General features: G+C 37.7%; 1 protein-coding gene across 3 annotated transcripts in view; it reads right to left on the minus strand.

Annotated features, from left to right (window-relative positions):
* Positions 1-21,278, minus strand: part of LOC139981366 (uncharacterized) — a 44,141-nt gene that overhangs the window by 11,437 nt on the left and 11,426 nt on the right. For all 3 annotated transcript variants that reach the window (XM_071993706.1, XM_071993705.1, XM_071993707.1), the window contains exons 9-12: positions 20,692-20,805; positions 18,475-18,546; positions 16,544-16,604; positions 15,013-15,121 (exon numbers count right to left, since the gene is read on the minus strand). In XM_071993706.1, coding sequence (XP_071849807.1) covers positions 15,013-15,121; positions 16,544-16,604; positions 18,475-18,546; positions 20,692-20,805 — 356 coding nt within the window. The remainder of the gene's footprint in view (positions 1-15,012; positions 15,122-16,543; positions 16,605-18,474; positions 18,547-20,691; positions 20,806-21,278) is intronic.

The raw sequence follows: 21,278 nt of genomic DNA on the forward strand, positions 1-21,278 counted from the left end.
ATTTATTCTTTGTTTATCTGCAAATTAGCAAGGCCCGGAAAGGGTCATTTCTGGCAATCTAGGGAGAATCTTTACTCAAAAAGTTTTTGTACACTCCGCGCCAACCTGTGGTGGCGCTCTGCTTAGATAGTGTCAAAAGCGCCCCTACAGACCATTCTCGCCCCCCCCGACCAATACCCCTAGCTCCACCACTGAGCCCCGTGCCCGACCAACTGAGCTATCCAGCCCTCCTATATGCCCATTTCATTTCTGGGGGGGGGGGGGAATGGAAGCCACTGTACCTTGCTTAATATTTTGTTACCAGGGATCAACGTTCAAGTTTCAATGGATACCAACCTAGAAAAGGGCAGGGAATGGATTTCTATATATCTATATTTATAAGTATAAAAAGAATAATTGAATGCCAAATTTTATTCTCTAGCCATCAATTTCTTTGTTCTTTTTCATTGTCTAAAATTTCCCCCATCAGTTTTCCATTGTTTCATTTAATTATATCATAAAAAAATATCATATAATATTATAACATAATAATAGAATATAATATATTACAAAAACTGCAATTAGCAAACTTGCCGACTAAGACATCCATTGGCTCTTCAGACACCTCATTATCGCATAGTGGCAATGATTGAAAGGTTAGTATTGCATACATTGCAAAGAAAAATGAATCCATGCACAAAAGAATTCATTTTTTACTTTGTGTATCTCTTTCACAATCAAGTACATTTCCTAAGGATATGTGCTAGTGCAGGAGTTTGAATTTCGGTTACCTGTCAATGTTGTTTTGTTGATAACATCCCCCTTTCCAGGTCAATTACAAGTCTAAGTTATTCAGCTGCCTGTGATGTGTAGAATCAGGAACCTGACAAAAATGTTGGAAATATTAGGAAAGGGACTGGGGAGAGGGGGGGGGAGGTAAGGGAGGGGGAAGATTCGGATAAACATGCAGTGGTGGTGAAATAGATCACTCTGGGAACAACACGCCAGCCTGAAAACCACCTAGCTGTAAAAATGATCAGGTGGTCCATTTTCCTCTGCCTTCCCCCTCCAACCCCTTTGTCAGGGGCCCTGAATATATAATATCTTTTAACTGAGCATGCTCGGTGGTTTTTCACCTCTCTTACTGAGGTATGATATTGCTCTGTATATCAACTTTTTGCAGACCTAGAAGGAATAAATTAAGAAATAAAAAGAAAATCTTGTTTTGTTTTTGCAGTGCCAGCTCTATTAGCAAAAGAAGAAAATACTTAAAATACCATGCAAGAGGGGGTGGGGGGGGGGGTGGGAGAGGGGGAGGATGTGTCATAAATATCTAAAAATTGCTGTGCTCTTGACGTAAATTCCATTCTCACATGGTCATTCTGCATTTTGTTTTAATTACAGTACTTTAACAGCAACTATTTAGTTTTATCATTGCTGCACATACTCATGTTGTAAGTTGTAACATCTGGAAACATGTGGGTGCCGTGATTTAAAATGGAAGCAATTTATGTCATTGCCATGGAAAGCATACACCGACAACTGACAAAACCGAGACTACGATTGTACCAAGGTATACGAATACATGCTGCAGCTACAGTACATACATCACAGGGTAACCATTCTATTTGATAAAACAACGCAACAATAACTTTTACAAAAGTACCTTTAAGTACCTCATTAGTTTTACTAAAATTGTACTATAATCTTGGACTATATTTGAAAGTTTTGGTAGTCTTGCTAGAAACACTGGGGAACTAGACAATTTCGGCCGGACAATGGGGGAAATACACCACTTCGGCTTTCAAGTTTAACTTTGCTAAAATTGTCAGCAGTGACAGGTGGATAATCAACAGCAATTAGAAGTCTATTCATAAATAAAAGAAACACATTTCCCCCTTTGGTTTCGAGGACGACTAATTAAAGCAGGGATTACGTCAACTTCAATGTCACCTGATCGACCATCACGAGACCGCAGTTCACAACTTGAACAGAAGAGGAAGTGTTCGGAGAGTGGAAAAATAAATTAGGAACCCTCGGTACAATTGTCTGAATAAATACGAACGGACTGCAAGATAATAGATCATTGTCAGTGAGACTCACATGTAAAAACCTCAAAATTTTAAGTGAAACTAAGGACAAGGAAGGATGACGATGAGAAGGATGAGAAGGGATTTAAAGGGATATTATTTGCGAGAGACAATATCAATATTATTTTGAAGAGAAAAAATATATATTCCACTCTGTTAGTTGAGAGAAAAACCCCATCTCATCTCATCCCTAACTCAAGATATGTGTTTGATTGAATGTAAACCTATTTTGGACTGGGGCAAATCTTTAAATTGACTCCAGGAAATGAATGACATTCAATAACTCTATGGTCTGTGATGTGGTCAGTCTAGACAGTAGACAGCTCTTCAAATCTTCTTATTGATTTATCCCTTGAAACTTGACACATTTTGGAATTTTCTCTTAGCTATATAAAAAAAAATTGGAGCTCTGTCTAGTTTAGAATTTCATCAAAATGCTACTGTTTTGTGGAAATAATATTTTCCCAGGTTGTGAATGAATGTCGGAAAATTTTTACAGAGCTTAATTAAACAGATCATTTTACAGCTCAATCGCCGTACTAATGACATCAATTCACTCTCGAATCTGATGCCAGATGTAAATTGAGAAATAATACAAATTTTTCCAAAAAATTGACATCTTCACAATACAATATGAATGGGACTTTGACAGATTTCTAGCAAATTTTGCTACAGAAACTTTGGTCACAAGAAGATCTCTTTAGTTATGCTACTAATGAATAATTTGTCAACTTTTGTGTGGAAAGGAGAGTAGCCCTGGGGTGAAGGGGGGGTACCAAGGGAAGGAGGAGCAGACATCAGGTGAAATAAAAGAAGTTATGGAAATGAAACAAGCTAAAGCACTTAAACAAAGGTTTACCTGAAAACTGAAACCTGGCAACTTGCTAACTAATTCCAATGGATAAACTATCTTAATGATGATAATCTGATGATAATCTGATAACTGACTTATTTCTTTAAACTTATCCAGGCTAGGTATAAAAGACAAACAAGGAAGTCCACAAGACTGAGACATGGCCATCAGCTCAGGATTATGTAAAAATAAAAAGAAAGTAGAGCTTTCAAAGCTTCTACAACTTTGTGAACTATGTCCACACAATGGTTAACTTTGGCCACAAAACTAGGAAACTAACAGAAATTGCTTTCTTCAATCAAGCAACCAATCAGAAAACATTTATACAGCGCCAATATCAACAACAGTTGTTCAAAGGCGCTTCATAGTTGAGGTTTTTTCCTTGGTGAATCCTGTAACAGTGGTATCCCGGGGCTAGCCACAACCCAGACATTTGTGAGGCATAAAAATCCCCCGAAATATAACCTAATTTATAAAAAAAAATTGGGGGGGGGAGGTGGGAAAATCCACATTTTTGACAAGTAGTGAGCTGACTGTCAGATTTTCCGAGAAACACTGTTAACCATTCAAATATAGTTTTCTGCTTGCCAGGTTGCAACCAAACTTGTCAAACCATAGTTTTAGAAGCATGGGAATTGATAATTGTTTGTCACAAATGTTAAATGAAAAAAGGATTGGCCTACTGGCAACTGCCAATAACATCCAATTATTCTTTGCTATATATACAGCGATCTGTGCTGTTTGCATTTTCTCAGATATAAATACATGTACATAAAATATTTTTGTCTTTTGGGCCACACTGAAATTATGGACCCAATCTATGGACCACAACATCAAAATGTTTGTACCTATTCCCATAAATAGAAGAGGCCCCCCCTCCCCCCACAAAAAGAAGATTGTCACAAATTTACTTAATACTATGCAATTTCCAATGCTGTCATAGAAATGTAGACAGGAATGTGTAAAGATCGATTCTTAATCATAATATCACCATTTCAGCAAATACCTAAGCAGTTTCTTTTGTCAAGTACAAAAGTCCCCCCTTCAATAGCCTACTATTCATTTTGGTTTGTGTGCAGAATAGTAAACCACCTCTGGGTGTTGGCAAACAATTAAATACAAAGAAGGCTATGCCTACTACAGCTACCACAACGACATCAAAGGCGGTGTATGTATCTGGTCCTAGGTGTGTTAAATATTTGAATATTTTTTTGTTGTGACAATAGTTACAAGAAACAATCATGTTTTCGTTTAAATTTCAGTACTGTGTAGTCACGTAACAGTATTTGAAAGAGGGAAACTTAAATGTTATGAACATATAGAAAACAGCCTACAGTGAGTCAGGCTGTAACCTTTGATGCATGCTTCCTTTCACCAATCATAATAAAAACTGTATGTCCACATCCACATAACCAAAAAAATATCCCATGCACTCGACAAAAGGTTGTAAAACTTTCCCATGCATATCACAAAGATCTAACAATACTTGATGTCACACAACAGAAGGCATCGTCTGTTAAACCAACTCTTGTCAATAAGTTAGGGTAATACCTGCCATTCTGTACCTCACACTTTCATGCACCTCTTCATATGAGGGAGCTATTCATGTAAAGCGCATATGAATATATATATGCTATAGTATTTGCGCTATATAAGGAACCATAATAATAATAATAATAATAATTCCAATATGGGCCAACCATAGTGTAAACGCTACAAATAATGACACAGTGTGGAAAGGTCTTCCTTTTTGTTCATTTTAATGATGATACACACTGCTCCTTTAAGGTGATTATATATGGTCTCAGGCTTGTTAAGAAGCTACTGTATACACACTACTCCTTTAAAGGTGATTATTGTATCTCAGACTCTCAGATTAATAATCCCATTGCAGGGCAAGAATGAACTAATAACAAATAAATGCTTCTTGACATAGAGGTTAGAAGGAATTCACATTCATTTATTTGCAGATTTCTCAATGCCGAAATTCGCGAATTTTAGGGATAATAATGATGACAAACATACGTTTAAGGATGATCCAAATTTGGGCTCAAAATTAAGCACAAAGCAAGGTGTATCCACTCTGAATATTACTTTAATTGGGGCTAAACAATGGAAAAGTGCACTGACTCTCAAAATATAAATACCAAACATAATGTATAATATACATTGTCAGTGTCTTTGAAAGTGCTCTTAGCAACAAACAGACATTCTATATAAGCATATATCTGATACTGGAGAGATTTTATGTCCCTTTTTTCATTTTGCTGAAATTTCCATTCATCATACCCCTTTGCTTGTATTTCCCTTTTCAATGGTGGTGTCAATAAACCATCAGATATCATTGAAGTTATTCAACCATACATTGGTTGGATGCGAAATTATGAGAGTTTTACTGCAAAAATTGGCCTAATTTTGGACACCAAAATGTGACATTATGAAAATGGCTGTAATTGAGATGCACTTTTCTTAGTTTTTCCCATGTTATTATGCCTTGACTTGGCATTTTCTATTCAAGTGAAAGCAGAGCTTCAATTACACTTGCAAATTTCAGTCACCCATGCTCATCAACTGCTGAAAAATAAAGATCTTCATCTTTGTTAACGTACATATTTTTGGTGTCCTCCTGCATCACATACGTTAACTGGTGGCAACTTTTCATGATTATAACCTAATCACACACTGCACAGTAGTGTACAAGGGGTTGCAAGTCCCAGAAACTCACTACTCATGCTGAGAATAGGTCTAATGGCATCTCAGAGGACAAATTCATTCCAAAATACATGTGAAAAAAACTTGTTATTGGTTGTTAAACTGTACAAATTGTTCGGTGTCCTCAACATAACGTACGTTAAATGGGCATTATTTCACTATCAACTGATAGTTTTGAATATCAAAACATTTTTAACTGATCAACACCCCACATACTGTACACTGATAGTAAACAATTCTTTCACTGCTAGCAGTTCAATTCCTCTGTATCAGTCACAATTTGTGTGTGGTGTCCTCATTTCTAGCCTGCATAACATACGTTAACTGTGAAAATCTATTTTAGGCCCATGTCAGGAATTCTCACAGAATATTCAACTCACTTAATATTTCACCATGTTTGAAATAGAATTAAACTATTTCCATAATCCAATGAGTCTAAAACATGGTTTTAGAACATCTGTTAACGTATGTGATGGTGTCTCATTTTTTGGTGTCTTCATAACATACGTTAACAATATGCACTTTGAATGTAAATTATTGAGAAGACTGAGAACTTCCATGCTAGGAAACACTTCATTCCATGTAGTTCTAAGGTACTCTATCTAACTAGTTGATGAAATTTGTCATTGAGCCAGTGGCTAGTTTCTTTAACTCCAAATTCCTGTTGAGTTGTTAACATATGTTATGGTGTCCTAAATGATCAGCCTCATTAACTTACAATGGAATGTGATAAGAACTTCAATTTTTTGTTTGTGTCATAAGATATCATTTGACATTGCTCATATATATTCCCCTTCACTTTAATGGACAAGGGGCTATGTTTATAGACAACTGTAGGACACCGAGTCACATACGTTAACATCATCACTTGTCCTTTTTATTTGCCTCAAATCCACCTTTCTTAATACTGTATTATCTTTAAACATGACTAATTGTGTTCGACATTCACCGGAGAACCAGAATCAGCACTCAAATAGATACCTTTGTGTAATTCATTTTTGAACATGCATGTCACACTTTAGTAACCCAGTATCAAATAATGACTTATATATAAAGCCCCTCCAAAACAAGTAGTTTCCCTAGGGAACTATGCATGCTATAAAATGAAGTCTAGAAGCTGTTATTTCAAAACTGAAGGATTGTCAGGAATGATCACATGGTACCATATCAGCCAATCAGAGCCAAGATTGCAAAACAACGGTCAGTAGAAAAGCAGTTACTGACTGTATCCAGTCAAAAGTTGCCAAACATTTTACTGACAACAAGCCGAACAGCGAGTCAATTCTCAAATTCTTAATCGTCCCTAATCTTTGAAATGAATAAAATAGATAAAACGATTTCATTTTGAAGTAAAGACTACTCTAGGTCTGCTATCACCATGGCGATGTTGTTGAAGCTTAGTTTAAACTTTCTTTTCAGCATGTATACAATTTAAGATAGAGGGTGCGTGCACGACACTCCAAAGTGATATAAACATACTTGTTTTAACTTGAATTTGAATCCCATGTTCGAAACTATTTTACAATCCTCGATTGGAGTGACCGGTAACTCTTTTTGCCTGACTATTAATGTAGATTCAGGTTTACAATTTCCTTAAATTAAAGGGTGTGAATTAAAGGGTGTGAAGACTCACCCAAAAAGAAACGTCTAATGCCGGTAATCTGACCTAGTTTCGAATGAGGTGTAACAGAAGTGTTAGACACCACCATTGATCCCAGAAAATACACACACACACAGCTTGCTACCATCAGTAATTAGACACTAGTGTACAGTCAGTACATACAGCTGCGGTCAATACCCACAGCACAGTGTACAAACAATACAGCGATGGACATCTCAGGTCCAGCTAAAGATAAAAAGGTATCACGTTTCATTACTGTACAGTACTGTCTGCATTTTGTAGTGACACAAACGAAACGTCACTTGCAAGCAACAGAAAGTTAACTTTTTCAGATGGACGCACACGGTTTGAAGCGAGTCTTCAATGACTTTAATGACACAAAGCTGACCATCTATTGGACCAAGCAGCCCTTTTCTCTTCCTCTTATGATTCTTGATTCCATTACACAAGACGCTCCTGGCACAATTTTACAGCTTTATACAGGCAAAAACAAACAAACCCTCCCTCCCCCCCCCCCACAATAAAAAATACACCCCAGTATATTTGGAATAATACCTGACAACAATAGAGATTAGTGACTTTCAAATTTGACACCAAGCACCTTGCCTTTCTTAATCTGCATCCACAGAAATTTTACTGGAATGTTTGGCAACAAAGATGAATAGTGACTACAAAGCTATATATAAATATTTGTTTTTTGACATTGAGCTACGTATTTTTGTTTAGTTCTGAATGAGATTTGTGATAAATATTTACATATAATTAGTTATCGCTCAACCTAAACGAAAGAGATCTATTTTGGTTCAGGCATGTGATAACTCACAATAAATAACGAACATTATCAACCATTAACTCCCTGGCGTTACCACGCATCCTGATTAATCTGGATCATCCCATGTTAGAAATGAAAATATATCGTCTAGACGGCAAAAAAAATAGTCCAGTTTTTCTTTGGGTCTCTGTGACTTTCCAAAATATCACACGATCGACATATTTGAAAGAAAAGAAGAAAAAAACATGTGACATTGTACGTGTTCATTGGGTATAAGAACCCCATTTTCAGCAGAAGACTTTTAAGGTATACATTCATTGTCCTCGACAAATGTCCAGTTATCTGCTAGTCCTACTAGGAATTAACTACGAGTTACAACTCATTTTATTATGTGGAATCCTAGTAACGTGGAGTGTTAATTGTGCTTCAAGGTAGGTTTTCTCTGTGTGACATGTGTATGTATGGGTGTATACATGTATGTATATTAGATCCTCCTGCAAGCAGGAACTCGCGAAGAAGCCTCATTGGCTTATCAAAGCCGCAAGCTGACTGAAGTCAGTCTCTTACATTCATATTTAACGTCCATGATTATGAATTGTCAATAGTCAACAACTCTGTAACTGGACGACATACATTAGTCTGGGAGTGACTCGAACAGGGGACCTTATGATTGAAAGGCACCGGCGTTAACCACTGAGCTAACACTCCACGTGGTGGGTTAACACTGAGCTAACACTCCATGTCAGTTTAAAACTTTGTGTTTCAGGTGTTAAAGATGACATTGCACATATCGATCATGTTTTTAACTTCCTCTTTCACTGCTGAGTTTCCAATAACCAGGAAACATCACCTTTTCTAAACACAATACAAAGCTCCACTCAAGCACAAAAGGCTTGAGGGCGGCGATTGCATAAAAACAACATGCACAGGCCTCGAAATCTGGGCTATTCACTGGCTAGATGCCAACGGATTTCGCAATCTGCTAGTACTGTAGAACAAAAGAGGCGCTGGCAATATTCTGGCGGCAGATATTGAGAACTTCAACATACGGTATACGTCCGTTAACAAACGTCAGTCAAAGATTCGAAATGATTTCTGTATAGATACCATTCACCCTGTATTACTGCTTATTATCAGCAGAAACTATTGTGCTGCTCTCAAAAAGCCTGCATAGAAACTGATGTATAATGCAGGAAGATTCCAATTGATTTCGGGGAGGATTTTTTCTTAATTCTGGCTATTTTGTTTTAGCAACCAATTTACAAAAATTATTAATTAGATGGCAATCCATGGAGTTGCATATCTCATCTCTGCTATGATGGAATGGACCTACATTGACATTTGACCTCGACCCTTAACAACGACATATTAGAGTACTATTATTAAAATTTGTACCATTATTCTCAACATATCTTGTGGTTTAATGACTATTTCCAACATACTGACAAGCATAAAAATGGCTACAAACCGTTTTTGGGTATATGACCTCTGAGCTATGACATCACCAATCTACCAGGCACAAGTATACTGTATATGTACAGGCACCTAACCAACCAAGTTTGAACGTGATTGCACTTTATACAGTCTAGGAGGAGTCCGCGACAAACTTTTACGAACAATTTTAGGCCAATTTTACCTTTGAACTCAATTTACCTTTGACCCCAACCCTAAACACCTAACTCTGTATCATTTAAAAATTTGTCTCATCATTCTCTAACATATCGTGTAGTATTAATGCCTGTGTAAGGCAGAAAATGACTAAAAACCATTTTTAGGTTTTTTTTGTTACCTTTGACTAGTTGTGACCTTTGACATCATCAATCATGCAGGCACGAATTTATATGGTCAGGCACCTACCCACCAAGTTTGCACTTGATGGGAGTTACCTTCTAGGGGAGTTTGCGACACTGTTTTTACTCACTCACTCTTACACCCACTCCCTCACATTTCTGGTGTGGGGTGAAGTACAATATCTCATATCCCTATACATTTCATGAAAGGAGATGACAAACTAACCAATCGCTGAACCTGCAAAACTTTAATCTATCTGCTTTGGATAAGTCAGACGGAAGGTTAAGGTGAATGACCATTTGGACATTGAAACTTGGGAGTCTACGGTATCACAATAGAAACCCACCAACCATCAAAAAAATGCTTTAAAGATCTATCTCATTAAGAGAAATTTATAGACATATATAATTTTCTTTGCCAGTATCGATGGATTTGGAAACTTTATTGATCGTTTGAGTTGTAACAAGATTGCTATAAATTAATCACCCAGTTGGGAAAACTATTTCTATACTGTAGTGTCATGCCCCGCTTCAGAGCACTCATATTGTCAGTACGAGCAGTATGAATATCATGCTTCTATCAGATAAAAGTTAGGAACTGTTTGTACTGACAATACGAGTGCTTCGAGAGCATGATATTGGAGTACAGTTTAGAGAGGTATTAGCATTAGAAAATTGTTCCAACTGGCTGAAATTAATGCAATGGAGATGAATATTCATGAGACAAGGGATGTAGAAAGAGATTTTAAGGTGTGGTGACTGGTGAGGCTATGACCTTTATCCTAGACTTACCACAAGTCATCAAACTTGACTAATGCCATCCACCAGGTGGAATATTCAGTGAATGGTATCTGAAAAAAGTAAAATGCGTTGACTGCAATCTCATCAAATATGCTTTTGCAGATATTATCAAAAGTGCAAACATATATTTAGAGAGCTATTTTTGTACCTACTTTAATCCTTTCTTGTAATATATGCATACTTATGGTCCATAAGGATAATTTGGCATGTTTTAAGGTATAAATCAAGTCAGAATTCCACAATACATCAAATTTTAATTGGCTCAGTATTTTTTTTTCACTGTTTGCACCACATATGCAACGGATCAAAACTAACCTTTTACCATAAAATTGTTTTAATAAATCACTAAATCAGTACTAATTTTGCAGGGGCACACTTCTGGGGGTGGCTTTGTCCCCAGAATAAAATGTCCCCCTCCCCAACTTTTGTGAAATATTACAAACAACCCTAGTGTACAGTGCATAAATATATCAAATTTAATATGCTGAACAATCTAAAACGGTCAAAAAAAAAAACTTTGACATTGTCTTTAAAAGTTGCAAAATATAGCATCATTTTGCCCTCCATTTTACAAAGATTTCTCCTTAGACCCCTGCCATAAATGATATAAAATCTTGTACCCCACTTCTTCCACCCACCCCCCCCCAAAAAACAAAAATGTTGGTTGTGCCCGTAGTACAAACTGTAGTATAAATTTTGAAGAAAACACTTGGCCGATAGTTTTGTGAAAAGTAATGGTAATTACCTTCAAGCTCCCAGAATCCACATACTTTTAAACAAACCAGGATATTTACAAAAATTTTGTCTTAAAAAAAACAAACAAAAATCACACACAAACACAAACAAAAATGTTCCACTTTTGACTTCCTGTCAACTTGAGCTTTTGCCATTTCGAATCTTAGTGCAATGTTTGCTTTTATTTATAATCTATGAACTTTTAAGTCATACCTAAATATGTTGTTCTATTAATGTCATAGATTGGGAGTTCCCCTCCTCCACCCACTAACATCCTTGTTAAGCTCTTCATTTTGTTCATGTTCCACGGGAGAGACGGAGAAGCAGAGACGCGAGTCTAAAGATTGATCGACCAGTTTCCCAACCAGTTGAATTTCTGCTCCGTCTGTATTCCAAGCTCTTGTCCAACCCGATAACTGACACCCCTCCTACCCCACTCTCTTTTCACAATGCCCGTTCCACTCCATCTACCAAAAAGATTTGTACACTTTCATCTAAAAACTCATGTAAAATGTATTACAAAACAGGAGGAAACAAAATTGGGTAAATACATCCATCTGGAAAAGTGAAAGGAACTGTCGTCGAATTGATGACTCACCCCCACAAATGAAAATAAAGTATCTGTCAGTTAGGAAAATGAAATGCTTTTTGTTATTACAAAGTACTTCCTGATTGATATATATTATGTGGCTGGTAAAAAAAAAAAAAATGAAAATGAAAATGAAGACTCGATTAATACCTGTGACAGTTACAAGTGTTGAAGTGTAGTAATAAGTTTCGTAATTACATACAGATCAATACGGCAAAAAATGAAGCATGCAGTGAGTAGCAGTACAGAAAGAGAGAGAGAGTACAAACAGTTTGTAAAAGCTGGACTTTGAGTTGAGTTTTAAACTCTTTTATCATTACATAAAAAAAAGAAGATAAAGTTGTAGGTTTACAGGCTTGCATCAAGGTGAGGAAGGGCCTTGTCACATGACTTTACAATGTCCAGTTAAACCCCTGCTGCTCATTGTAATCTGTCACACCCACACTAGTGTGCACAAGTCAATCAGTGGCCCCTAGAGCACCATAGCGGACCACATCTACGTGTCACTTTGGGGGCTTCCTACAGTATTTAATAAGCTGCAGCCACAAATTGGCCAATGTGACAATGTTTACAATAAGTTTAACCTCACAGGTGGCCACTTCACACCTAAGAAAAAAGGAGGCAATGGAGATAAAAGGCCTTGCTCGAGAACACAACGTACAGATCTCGGCAGGACTGGAACCTGCCATCCTTGGATCGCAAGTCCATTGCCTTTTCGTTTTCACAAGGTAGCTCAACATTCATTCTACCCGAGCCACTTAATGTTCTCACATAATCTTACGATCCTTGGTCTGAAAAAATCCACAAAGTCACCACCATTTGGCTACTTCAAACAGTTGGGCTATTTAACAGTTTTTTTTCTTTTTTTAAATCCAGTATACAGTAGTAAATTCTGTATCCTGGTAAGTGCAAGGTTTTGGGGCAGATTTGCCAGACTGATATATTTGCCTGCCGGGTTTTGGCGCAAGGTGGGAGGAGGGGAAGGGGGTGTGGGGGAGGGGAAGAGGGGCGTGGGGGGTGGGGGTGGCTATTCTGAACAACATGTTTGTATAGTCTGCCATCTTTAATTTGAGTTCTGTCAAGTGCAATTCGATGTGATAAATGTTTACAGAGGAAATCTATTTCACGATTTTGCAAAAGGCATTTAGAAATCCTTTAAAGGTCTCAATCATATCTATTTGCTCTGATTAGTACATAACAGAGAAATTGCAGTAAAATAAACTTGAACACAGCTTGCAAAATAGTTAAATAATGATGTGGGTGGTACAGCAGCACAGAGTTAACTTTGACTCCATCTGTGAATTTCTCAAAAGTCTGCTCTGAAGGTATTGGAAATGCTACCCAATTGTGTCTGCTCCTTATTGTACAGAAATGTTGCTCTGAAACAGAACAAATTCAGTGCCTTAAACTTGTTGTTTAAACTTTTCGGATAATTTTCTCAACTTTGTCATGAATTCCTGTTACCAGGGCCAACACAAAGTTGAGTTTTGTTTTTTGTGGAGCTGCATCCCCTGGCTCAGGCTCAATTAGGGGGCCCCAGGCAAATATGGGAAAGAGGCCTAAGTACTAATCTCATACGCCCACCTGGTCTGATCTGGCTCTTCTAATCCGGTGCGGGTTGCAAGCCAGTTTGAAGATGATTCCATCTCTGGAAATGTTACAGTTTCAACTTTACTTATGCTAGAAATTATGCTGGAAAAGCAAACCGGCTGCATTATATACCCTCGAATGATCTTCGTCTACATGGTAGGCTAAGAATGTGTAGGTGAAAACTGGATTGAAGGGGAGAGTAGAACTATATCTTAAGAATTCCCTTGTTGTGGGGTTGAAAGGGGGGGCAGAGGAAGGGGTATTGTACACCCCTCCACACCACCCTGGATCTGCACACCTGAATTCAAGTATTCTGTCGAGTGAAGCGTCAGAGAAGAATCACGAGTGACTTGAGTGAAAGGAAATAGGTTATACGGATGATTCTGGGCCAAACGCCAAGGAACCGATCCACACTAAACATGAAGGTAGAGCAGTTTACACGCAATAATATAAATGTTATTGATGACTGTTATTGCAGGATAAGATCTCGTCATTAAAATTAAACATGTAAGAAAAAACTTTTAATTACTTTTGTATAAGCAGTATTTAGGTTGGGAAATTATTCCTTTTCAAGTACCCACATGATCAATCTACATTTTGAACAAATGGCCGAGGCCTACTTGATCTTGAACCTTTGTGTGATTTCTGTGTTTATTGCACAAAACAAAGGCAAGAGATTTAATATATATATAAATTAATGATATAGCTGTTATAAATAAATACAGCAATAAAGGGAAGGGGAATTACCTTCTGTATTCCATAAAAGATATAACCCCAATTGCTATTTGACATCGAGAGTACGGCTTGACACCAAGAAGGTGAATATTCTAGACGGGCGTGAAAACATAGAAATGCCAGAAGGTGCAACAGGAAAGCGGAGGAGAATAGGATGTATGCTTGAGTGGGAGGTTAAGTACTGTTTTTGTTATATTGTAAATAACCAGGACACCATGAAATATGATGCTTAATTTGAACCCAAAGTGTAGTTTGCATGTATGCATTCAATGTTTTGTATGGACTGAATTAACAGATGATATCTTTACTGATATTTCCACAGCAAGCAGCAAGAGGTATAAACTTAACCAAGAGCGGCTGAAGCAGGAAGGAAGGTGAGGAGAGGAGAGGACAGGAGAGGGGTATAGGAGGGGGGAAGGAGGGGAGGCGAGGCAAGGGGAGGAACTTTTGTTAACCATAACTACAGCTTCAGCTAAGATCAAGACCATAATTATGTGACCAGACAAAAACACCTTTAAAATGCTAGAAAATTATTAACTGTTTCCTACTTCTAAGAACAACATCATTTGTTACGAACAACTACATCATCTATGAGAAAGAACACATTTTTTATTTTTAAGTACCATAGGCTACATCTTACATCAAGATCACTCCTGATCCAGAAGTTTTATTTAACACAGAATATTGGATACAGCTTATATGAGAGTCAGCTGTAAATCAGTTTTGTTCAAAGTTGTAAACTTACCCAAGATGTACTTTCTTCAGTTCAGCATCTTTGTTGAATTCATTATGTAGTAGCCTTGCACCTTGGAAAAACCTCCCATCATCAGAGGGAGTACTAGCTTCAAATTTTGCTACGAAAAAAAAAAAATGGCAAATTGTTGAAATTGATAAATATTTCAATGTTAGTCGGTAGAAAAATCCTGGCACAATTTGGCTCATTAGTTTGCTTTATATTCAAGTTTCACTTCATGTAGTGAAGCAAAAGTCAATTTTTTTTTAAGTTGCTTTTATTACTATGAAAAATGACCAACCAGCAAACTATTGAGGATTGAATCATTTTTTTTTAAGAAGTAGTCTTTTATGATTGGAAAAATGAAATCTGGTTAAACTAAAATGCTGCTTTAAGACATGATGAATGTTGCATTTTTATTGGTCACTTTTTATTGTACTTTCATGTTTCTTCCAAACACATTTTATGATTTCCAAAGATAGATTTACTTCTACATAAACCACATTTCTTTTAAAATCCTTGCACTACTTTCCTTGTTTGTTTTGAACCCACAGTAGCAAACACTTTCCTCCCCCTTTCAATATTTGTTCAACTTCAGGTGATAAAGGCAAAACCACTTCTGCAACAAGCCTTTAAAGAGGGAGGGAGATGCATATGGAGGTTGGAGGAGAGGGATAGGGTGAGTTGGAGGAGAGGGTTAGGGTGAGTTGGAGGAGAGGGATAGGGTGGGGAGGAGAGTGATAGAGTGAGTTGGAGGAGAGGGATAGGGTGGGGAGGAGAGGGATAGGGTGATTGGGAGGAGAGGGATAGGGTGGGGAGGAGAGTGATAGAGTGGGTTGGAGGAGAGGGATAGGGTGGGGAGGAGAGTGATAGAGTGGGTTGGAGGAGAGGGATAGGGTGGGGAGGAGAGTGATAGGGTGATTGGGAGGAGAGGGATAGGGTAGGTTGGAGGAGAGGGATAGAGTGGGTTGGACGAGAGGGATAGGGAGGTTTGAGGGGAGGAATAGGGTGGGGAGGAGAGTGATAGAGTGGGTTGGAGGAGAGGGATAGGGAGGTTTGAGGGGAGGAATAGGGTGGGTTGGAGGAGAGGGATAGATAGGGAGGTTTGAGTAGAGGGATAGGGTGGGTTGGACAAGTGGGATAGGGAGTTTTGAGGAGAGGGATAGGGTGGGTTGGAGGAGAGGAATAGGGTGGGTTGGAGGAGAGGAATAGGGTGGGTTGGAGGAGAGGGATAAGGAGGTCAAAGGAGAGGAATAGGGTGGGTTGGAGGAGAGGAATAGGGTGGGTTGGAGGAGAGGGATAGGGTGGGTTGGAGGAGAGGGATAGGGTGGGTTGGAGGAGAAGGATACAGGGAGGGTTGGAGAAGATGAAGGAAAGGCATGGAGAAGACAGTAAATATAGGCAACTGGTGTTAAACAAAATACACTGTCTTGTGTGGGAAAGAAAATAGTTAGACAGCGTCAAACTATGGAAGCTCTCCATGAATTGATCTGAGAAATTCAGATACCCATGACATGCTAAGTATTGCATAATAGATACTTACTTGTCAAAGAATGTTCAAATGTGTTGAATGTTATTCTGTTACAACCACCTGTCGATGATTCCTTCAATAAAAAAAGAAATAAAACAAAACACAAAAAATATCATACTAATTTAATAGAGGACCTGATGTTAAAAATTTCAAAAAATAACGAAAAGGTTCAATGTGCAAAAAACTCAGCACAAAGGGAAAAAAAAGACGAAAAAAAAAGCATTATAATTGCGGTACTAATTGTAAGCTTTCGTGCCTTTTGAAAACTGAGAATATAGTTCCAAATCTAAAACCTCTAGCCCCAGAATTTACTTTCTCCTTCTAACCTTATTTATGATTTCCAGCCCCGGATCCAGGGGAAATGTACAACCTCTCCCACCTTTTTCAAACCCACACAAAAATTCAACTGAAGTTATTAGCACGACCGTGTGTGTAGACCTAATTATAACGTAATTCATTAGCCTAAATATCCCTCTGAGAGCACCATTGCACCATTGTCTGAAATTGTCAGTTTCAACAGCCTGAGGGACACACCCCACCCTTTCTAAAATCCTGGATCTGAATCCTGATTTCCTTGTTAGTTTCCTGTTGTTGATATTGGTTGTGCAACCGGCGTGTTTGTTCTGGGAGGTAAGAGACCTTTAAAAACATCTGCGGTGACATTAATGCTGCAAATTAATTACAATTTTTTTAAATGATAATTACCTTAATTACTTGAAGTGTAAATATTTAAAGGTCACAAAAGCTTTAATACACATCAACAGAATTAGATATTCTATTTAATCAATTTTTGATCATTTAGGGTACAAGTTCTGGGTGTGGGGGGGGGGGGAGCAACGTGTTGGACTCCCCTTGAGCGAATCTGCTGTGGCCTGCAAGAAGGTTTTCAAATCCCTATCCATGCGGCTAGCATAAACTTATGGTGAGGAAAAGCATGAAAGAAATATTTACACCATTGGGATTTAAAGTGAAGCTTTAGGGCCTAAATATGATAGGATATTTCAACGTAAGAGATGTACAATGCCGATGCAGTATGGTCTGTCTTTTTGTTCGACCATGTAGTAGGTACAGATGACCCACCGATTATGTAGACAATTTCACCGTGGCCTGAAAGACTGACTTCCTTGCCCACCCCTGATTTAGGGCAAACCTATCTTTCACACAGGCAGATTTAAGCAAGGACCAAAGGAGGTACAATTGGTTCTGTACTACTGCAAACGGCTCAATCAAATGTTACATATCATAAAACAACCATGCTGTTTCTATGGATACTGTGGACAGAAGCCTCACAACCCCCAAATATACATGTATATATGTATATATATATATATAATTGAAATTGTAGTGAGTTGATATATATATATATATATATATATATATATATTTATATAGAAAAAATGTGCTCTATATATGTAGAGACACTATATTAAAAAAAAAAAAAACTTTTGCTATGTCTATACAGTACAGGCTGACATTAATTATTAATTAACCGAAGCATGTTTGGTATGTATATTGATATATTCATGCCAAGTTTGAAGAAAATTGGACACTTCAGTTGTGGAGATATTGATGTTCTATGAACTTCACAGTAGCTCCACCACAACCAATAGGGATCATCTACGGACCATGACCAACATATACACCAAGTATGACATCAATCACATATTTCCTTCTTCAGATAGCGTGTTTACAAGCTAGGGCATCAGATAGACACACAAATACGCACACCCACACCCACGCGCAAACACACACGCCAGCTTGACTTGCATAGGTTCCAATGGATGCCAATGCAGTGTAACCACACTAATGAATCTGTTCCACTGTTAAGTTAACCACACTGAAAAGGACTCATCGGTTAAAGAAACAATGCATTTGTCTGCCAAATCATTGTCTTTTTGGCTTAATACTGACAATCCGCCAGCACAGACCACAGTCAAACTTACCGTTTTTACGACTTCATCACTCTGCTTCAGCTCTTTTTCAAGTTGAGCCGACTGTGACCAGATTGTTTGCCACTGAAAAGAACAGAATAGTGTCATTATATGTCAAACCTTTGACAACAAAACATCACTGTCCCAGGGGTTGGAATATGGTTGATAGAGTCCATTTCCTTGAGGTAAGAAATACTTCCTGACCTGTAACAGACACCCTATAAAGAACATGGCTTTCCATTCATGTGCATGATATGAATTTCAAATTTCAGCATGTCCATAATCTTCCACTCCCAATGCCACATTAATGTTTGTACCTGCATGCCCATCCATTGGGTGAGGTGGGGGGGGAGGGGGGAACCACCCTCCATGTCACTATTTGTGGCATAAAATCTCATGGAGAATTGTGCTATGTGGTCTATATAGCATATAAAAGTCTGCAAGATTTGAAAATCCCCTGCGGAACAGATTACACTGTCCTCTCACATAGGTTTTAATTTGTTCATTTAAGCTAGTGGTACTGACCAAATTCATTCTATTAACTAGATGTTCATGGCAGATTCTTACGGTAGATCGAGCTTTACTTAAAAAAAGTAGACAAACACACAAGCAACGGCTATGATGTTCACGCCGAATTTGAGCCTTCATCGGTTCAGTCAAGCAAAACCTGAAACCATATTCTTATGTAACACTATCCACGTTTGAATTTCTTTCTCGTAGCAGCTTTCGTTTTTACCGAGTATTTCGATTCCCAAAATACGTCAAACGAAAGTCCCGTGATCATGTTTCAGTTTAGCTTTCAAACATGACTTATTTCGAAAAAGAGAATTTTTCGTTTCATGTTTTAATATAGATAGTTATTTCCTTCCTGTATCTTCAAAAATGGTTCAGTGACCATTCTGCTTTTGACTCAAGGCCAATAAACGTGAAAAAAATACTTTGTTTCCTTGTTAGTGACTTTCTTTTATAATTTATTCGCCCAGATGTCTTGAATTTTATAATAAGGTTATCAGTCATTTGATTTGAAAGGTAAATTTCCATGCCCAGTAGAACATTTAATTCTCACTCGTTAAATCAACATCAAGTATAAGAACTATAACCTTACCATCCTTTTGATTAATTTCTAAGTAAATATGTTCCATATTTTGAGCTCCACTGAGTGGAAGCACAAAATAATATCTGTTCCATTTACAAACATAGTGAGACAAATGAACAGTAGCCAAGGAGAAACATACTTTGTTAATAAACTTTGAAATATGATACTAGTGTAAGATGGCATATATTTAAAGACTCATATTACATGTTAAACTGCTATCAAAAATATTCCTGTACACTAGCCAAGCAAAGACACCTTGCATTTTAAAACACTGAAAATGTTTTGCTAATGTATGGTAGCCCAGGGAGAACCTTTAACCTATAAACCTGTTAGAGGATAGCCAGGTGCGTAGCCAACCTTTGAAGTGGGCGGGGGGGGGGGGGGGAAGTTTCATATACTTGTCCCCATTTTAAATAGCCTTTTCAAGTTCATTTTAAAGTTGATATTTAGAGAGAATTCAAAATTGCACCAGTGGGTGAAATTCCTATTGTCATACCATGTTCTGTTCCTGAGTTACAAGCCTTTATATGTAAGTTCTTAATAGCGCCACCACTGAAGTCCATGGAGACCTCTCTGATCGTAGTACAACAGGGAGTCTTCTACTTTGTTAAGCCAATATAGGCTTTTTAGAAGACTTCCTTTCACAATGTATATATTCACGTGATAAAACAAATAAATCAAATCAAATCAAATAATAAATGCTCATTTTCCTGCTTTGCACATTTTTGGACCGTCCCCATGTTTCTCCTGAAAATTTCTGTGAGTGGGCAGATTTGTCCCCCTCCACCCCTCCCCCCCCCCCTCCCCATGCACCCTTTGGCTATGTCACTGATGATAGCACTTCTTTCTAATGCAGTAGAAACCTACTTTAATATGTATGAAGCATGGTAGACACAAAAATTTAAATCTAAGGACTGCTATAAATGCTCAATCATGAAGCAAAGTTATGCAACTTAGACACTGGAATATATATTTGATATACACATGTATACATTTAAGATTTACAGTGGCCATGTCAAATTTAGAACTGGTTATCTGTAAGTCTACAATTTTGCCAAACTTTGAAATGATTCAATGAAAAGAATCTTGTCCAGGTTTGTTAAAATGTCTGAAGAAAACGTGATGGCTCTTACAATGTTGTTGATTTCCTTTTCGTCTTTCTGTAGAGAGTTCTCAGCTAGAAAGATGACAGTGAGGTCTTCAGAGTGAATCTGTATGTATAGGGAAACATCCACCATACCAAGAACCTGGATGTAAAAATAAAAAAATCAGACCAAAATTACTGAGAAATTTGGAACTTGCTCAATACTTTTATTGACTTATGATGCAGTTAAGGGATTAATGGTGTGTAGTTTGAATTTTACACATCTTTCTCAGAACAGAGCTGTTCATGACTTGCTTAAAAATACAATATAGGTATTAAAGAAGAGTTTTGTGAACATTATATATGGTGGGGCTATTAAAGATCTATTCTTTTGCCTACAGCTGCAGTCCTTGGAGAGTGTTCTTGATGATATTTTGCAAAATTGACACACAACATCTGATCAAACAAGAAAAGAATGGGTGGAGGTTGAATCTCAGAGTGGGTGGCAGGAGCGGGGGTTGGAACTAATAACATCTGGGAGAGAAATGTGGGATGGAACCAGTTAATATAAAGGAGGGGGTAAGGGTGGAACCTGATACATCTGGGAGGGGTGGAGGTGTTAACAAATTACATCTG

The sequence above is a fragment of the Apostichopus japonicus genome, chromosome 15, assembly GCF_037975245.1.
Source record: "Apostichopus japonicus isolate 1M-3 chromosome 15, ASM3797524v1, whole genome shotgun sequence".
NCBI classification, from domain to species: domain Eukaryota; kingdom Metazoa; phylum Echinodermata; class Holothuroidea; order Aspidochirotida; family Stichopodidae; genus Apostichopus; species Apostichopus japonicus.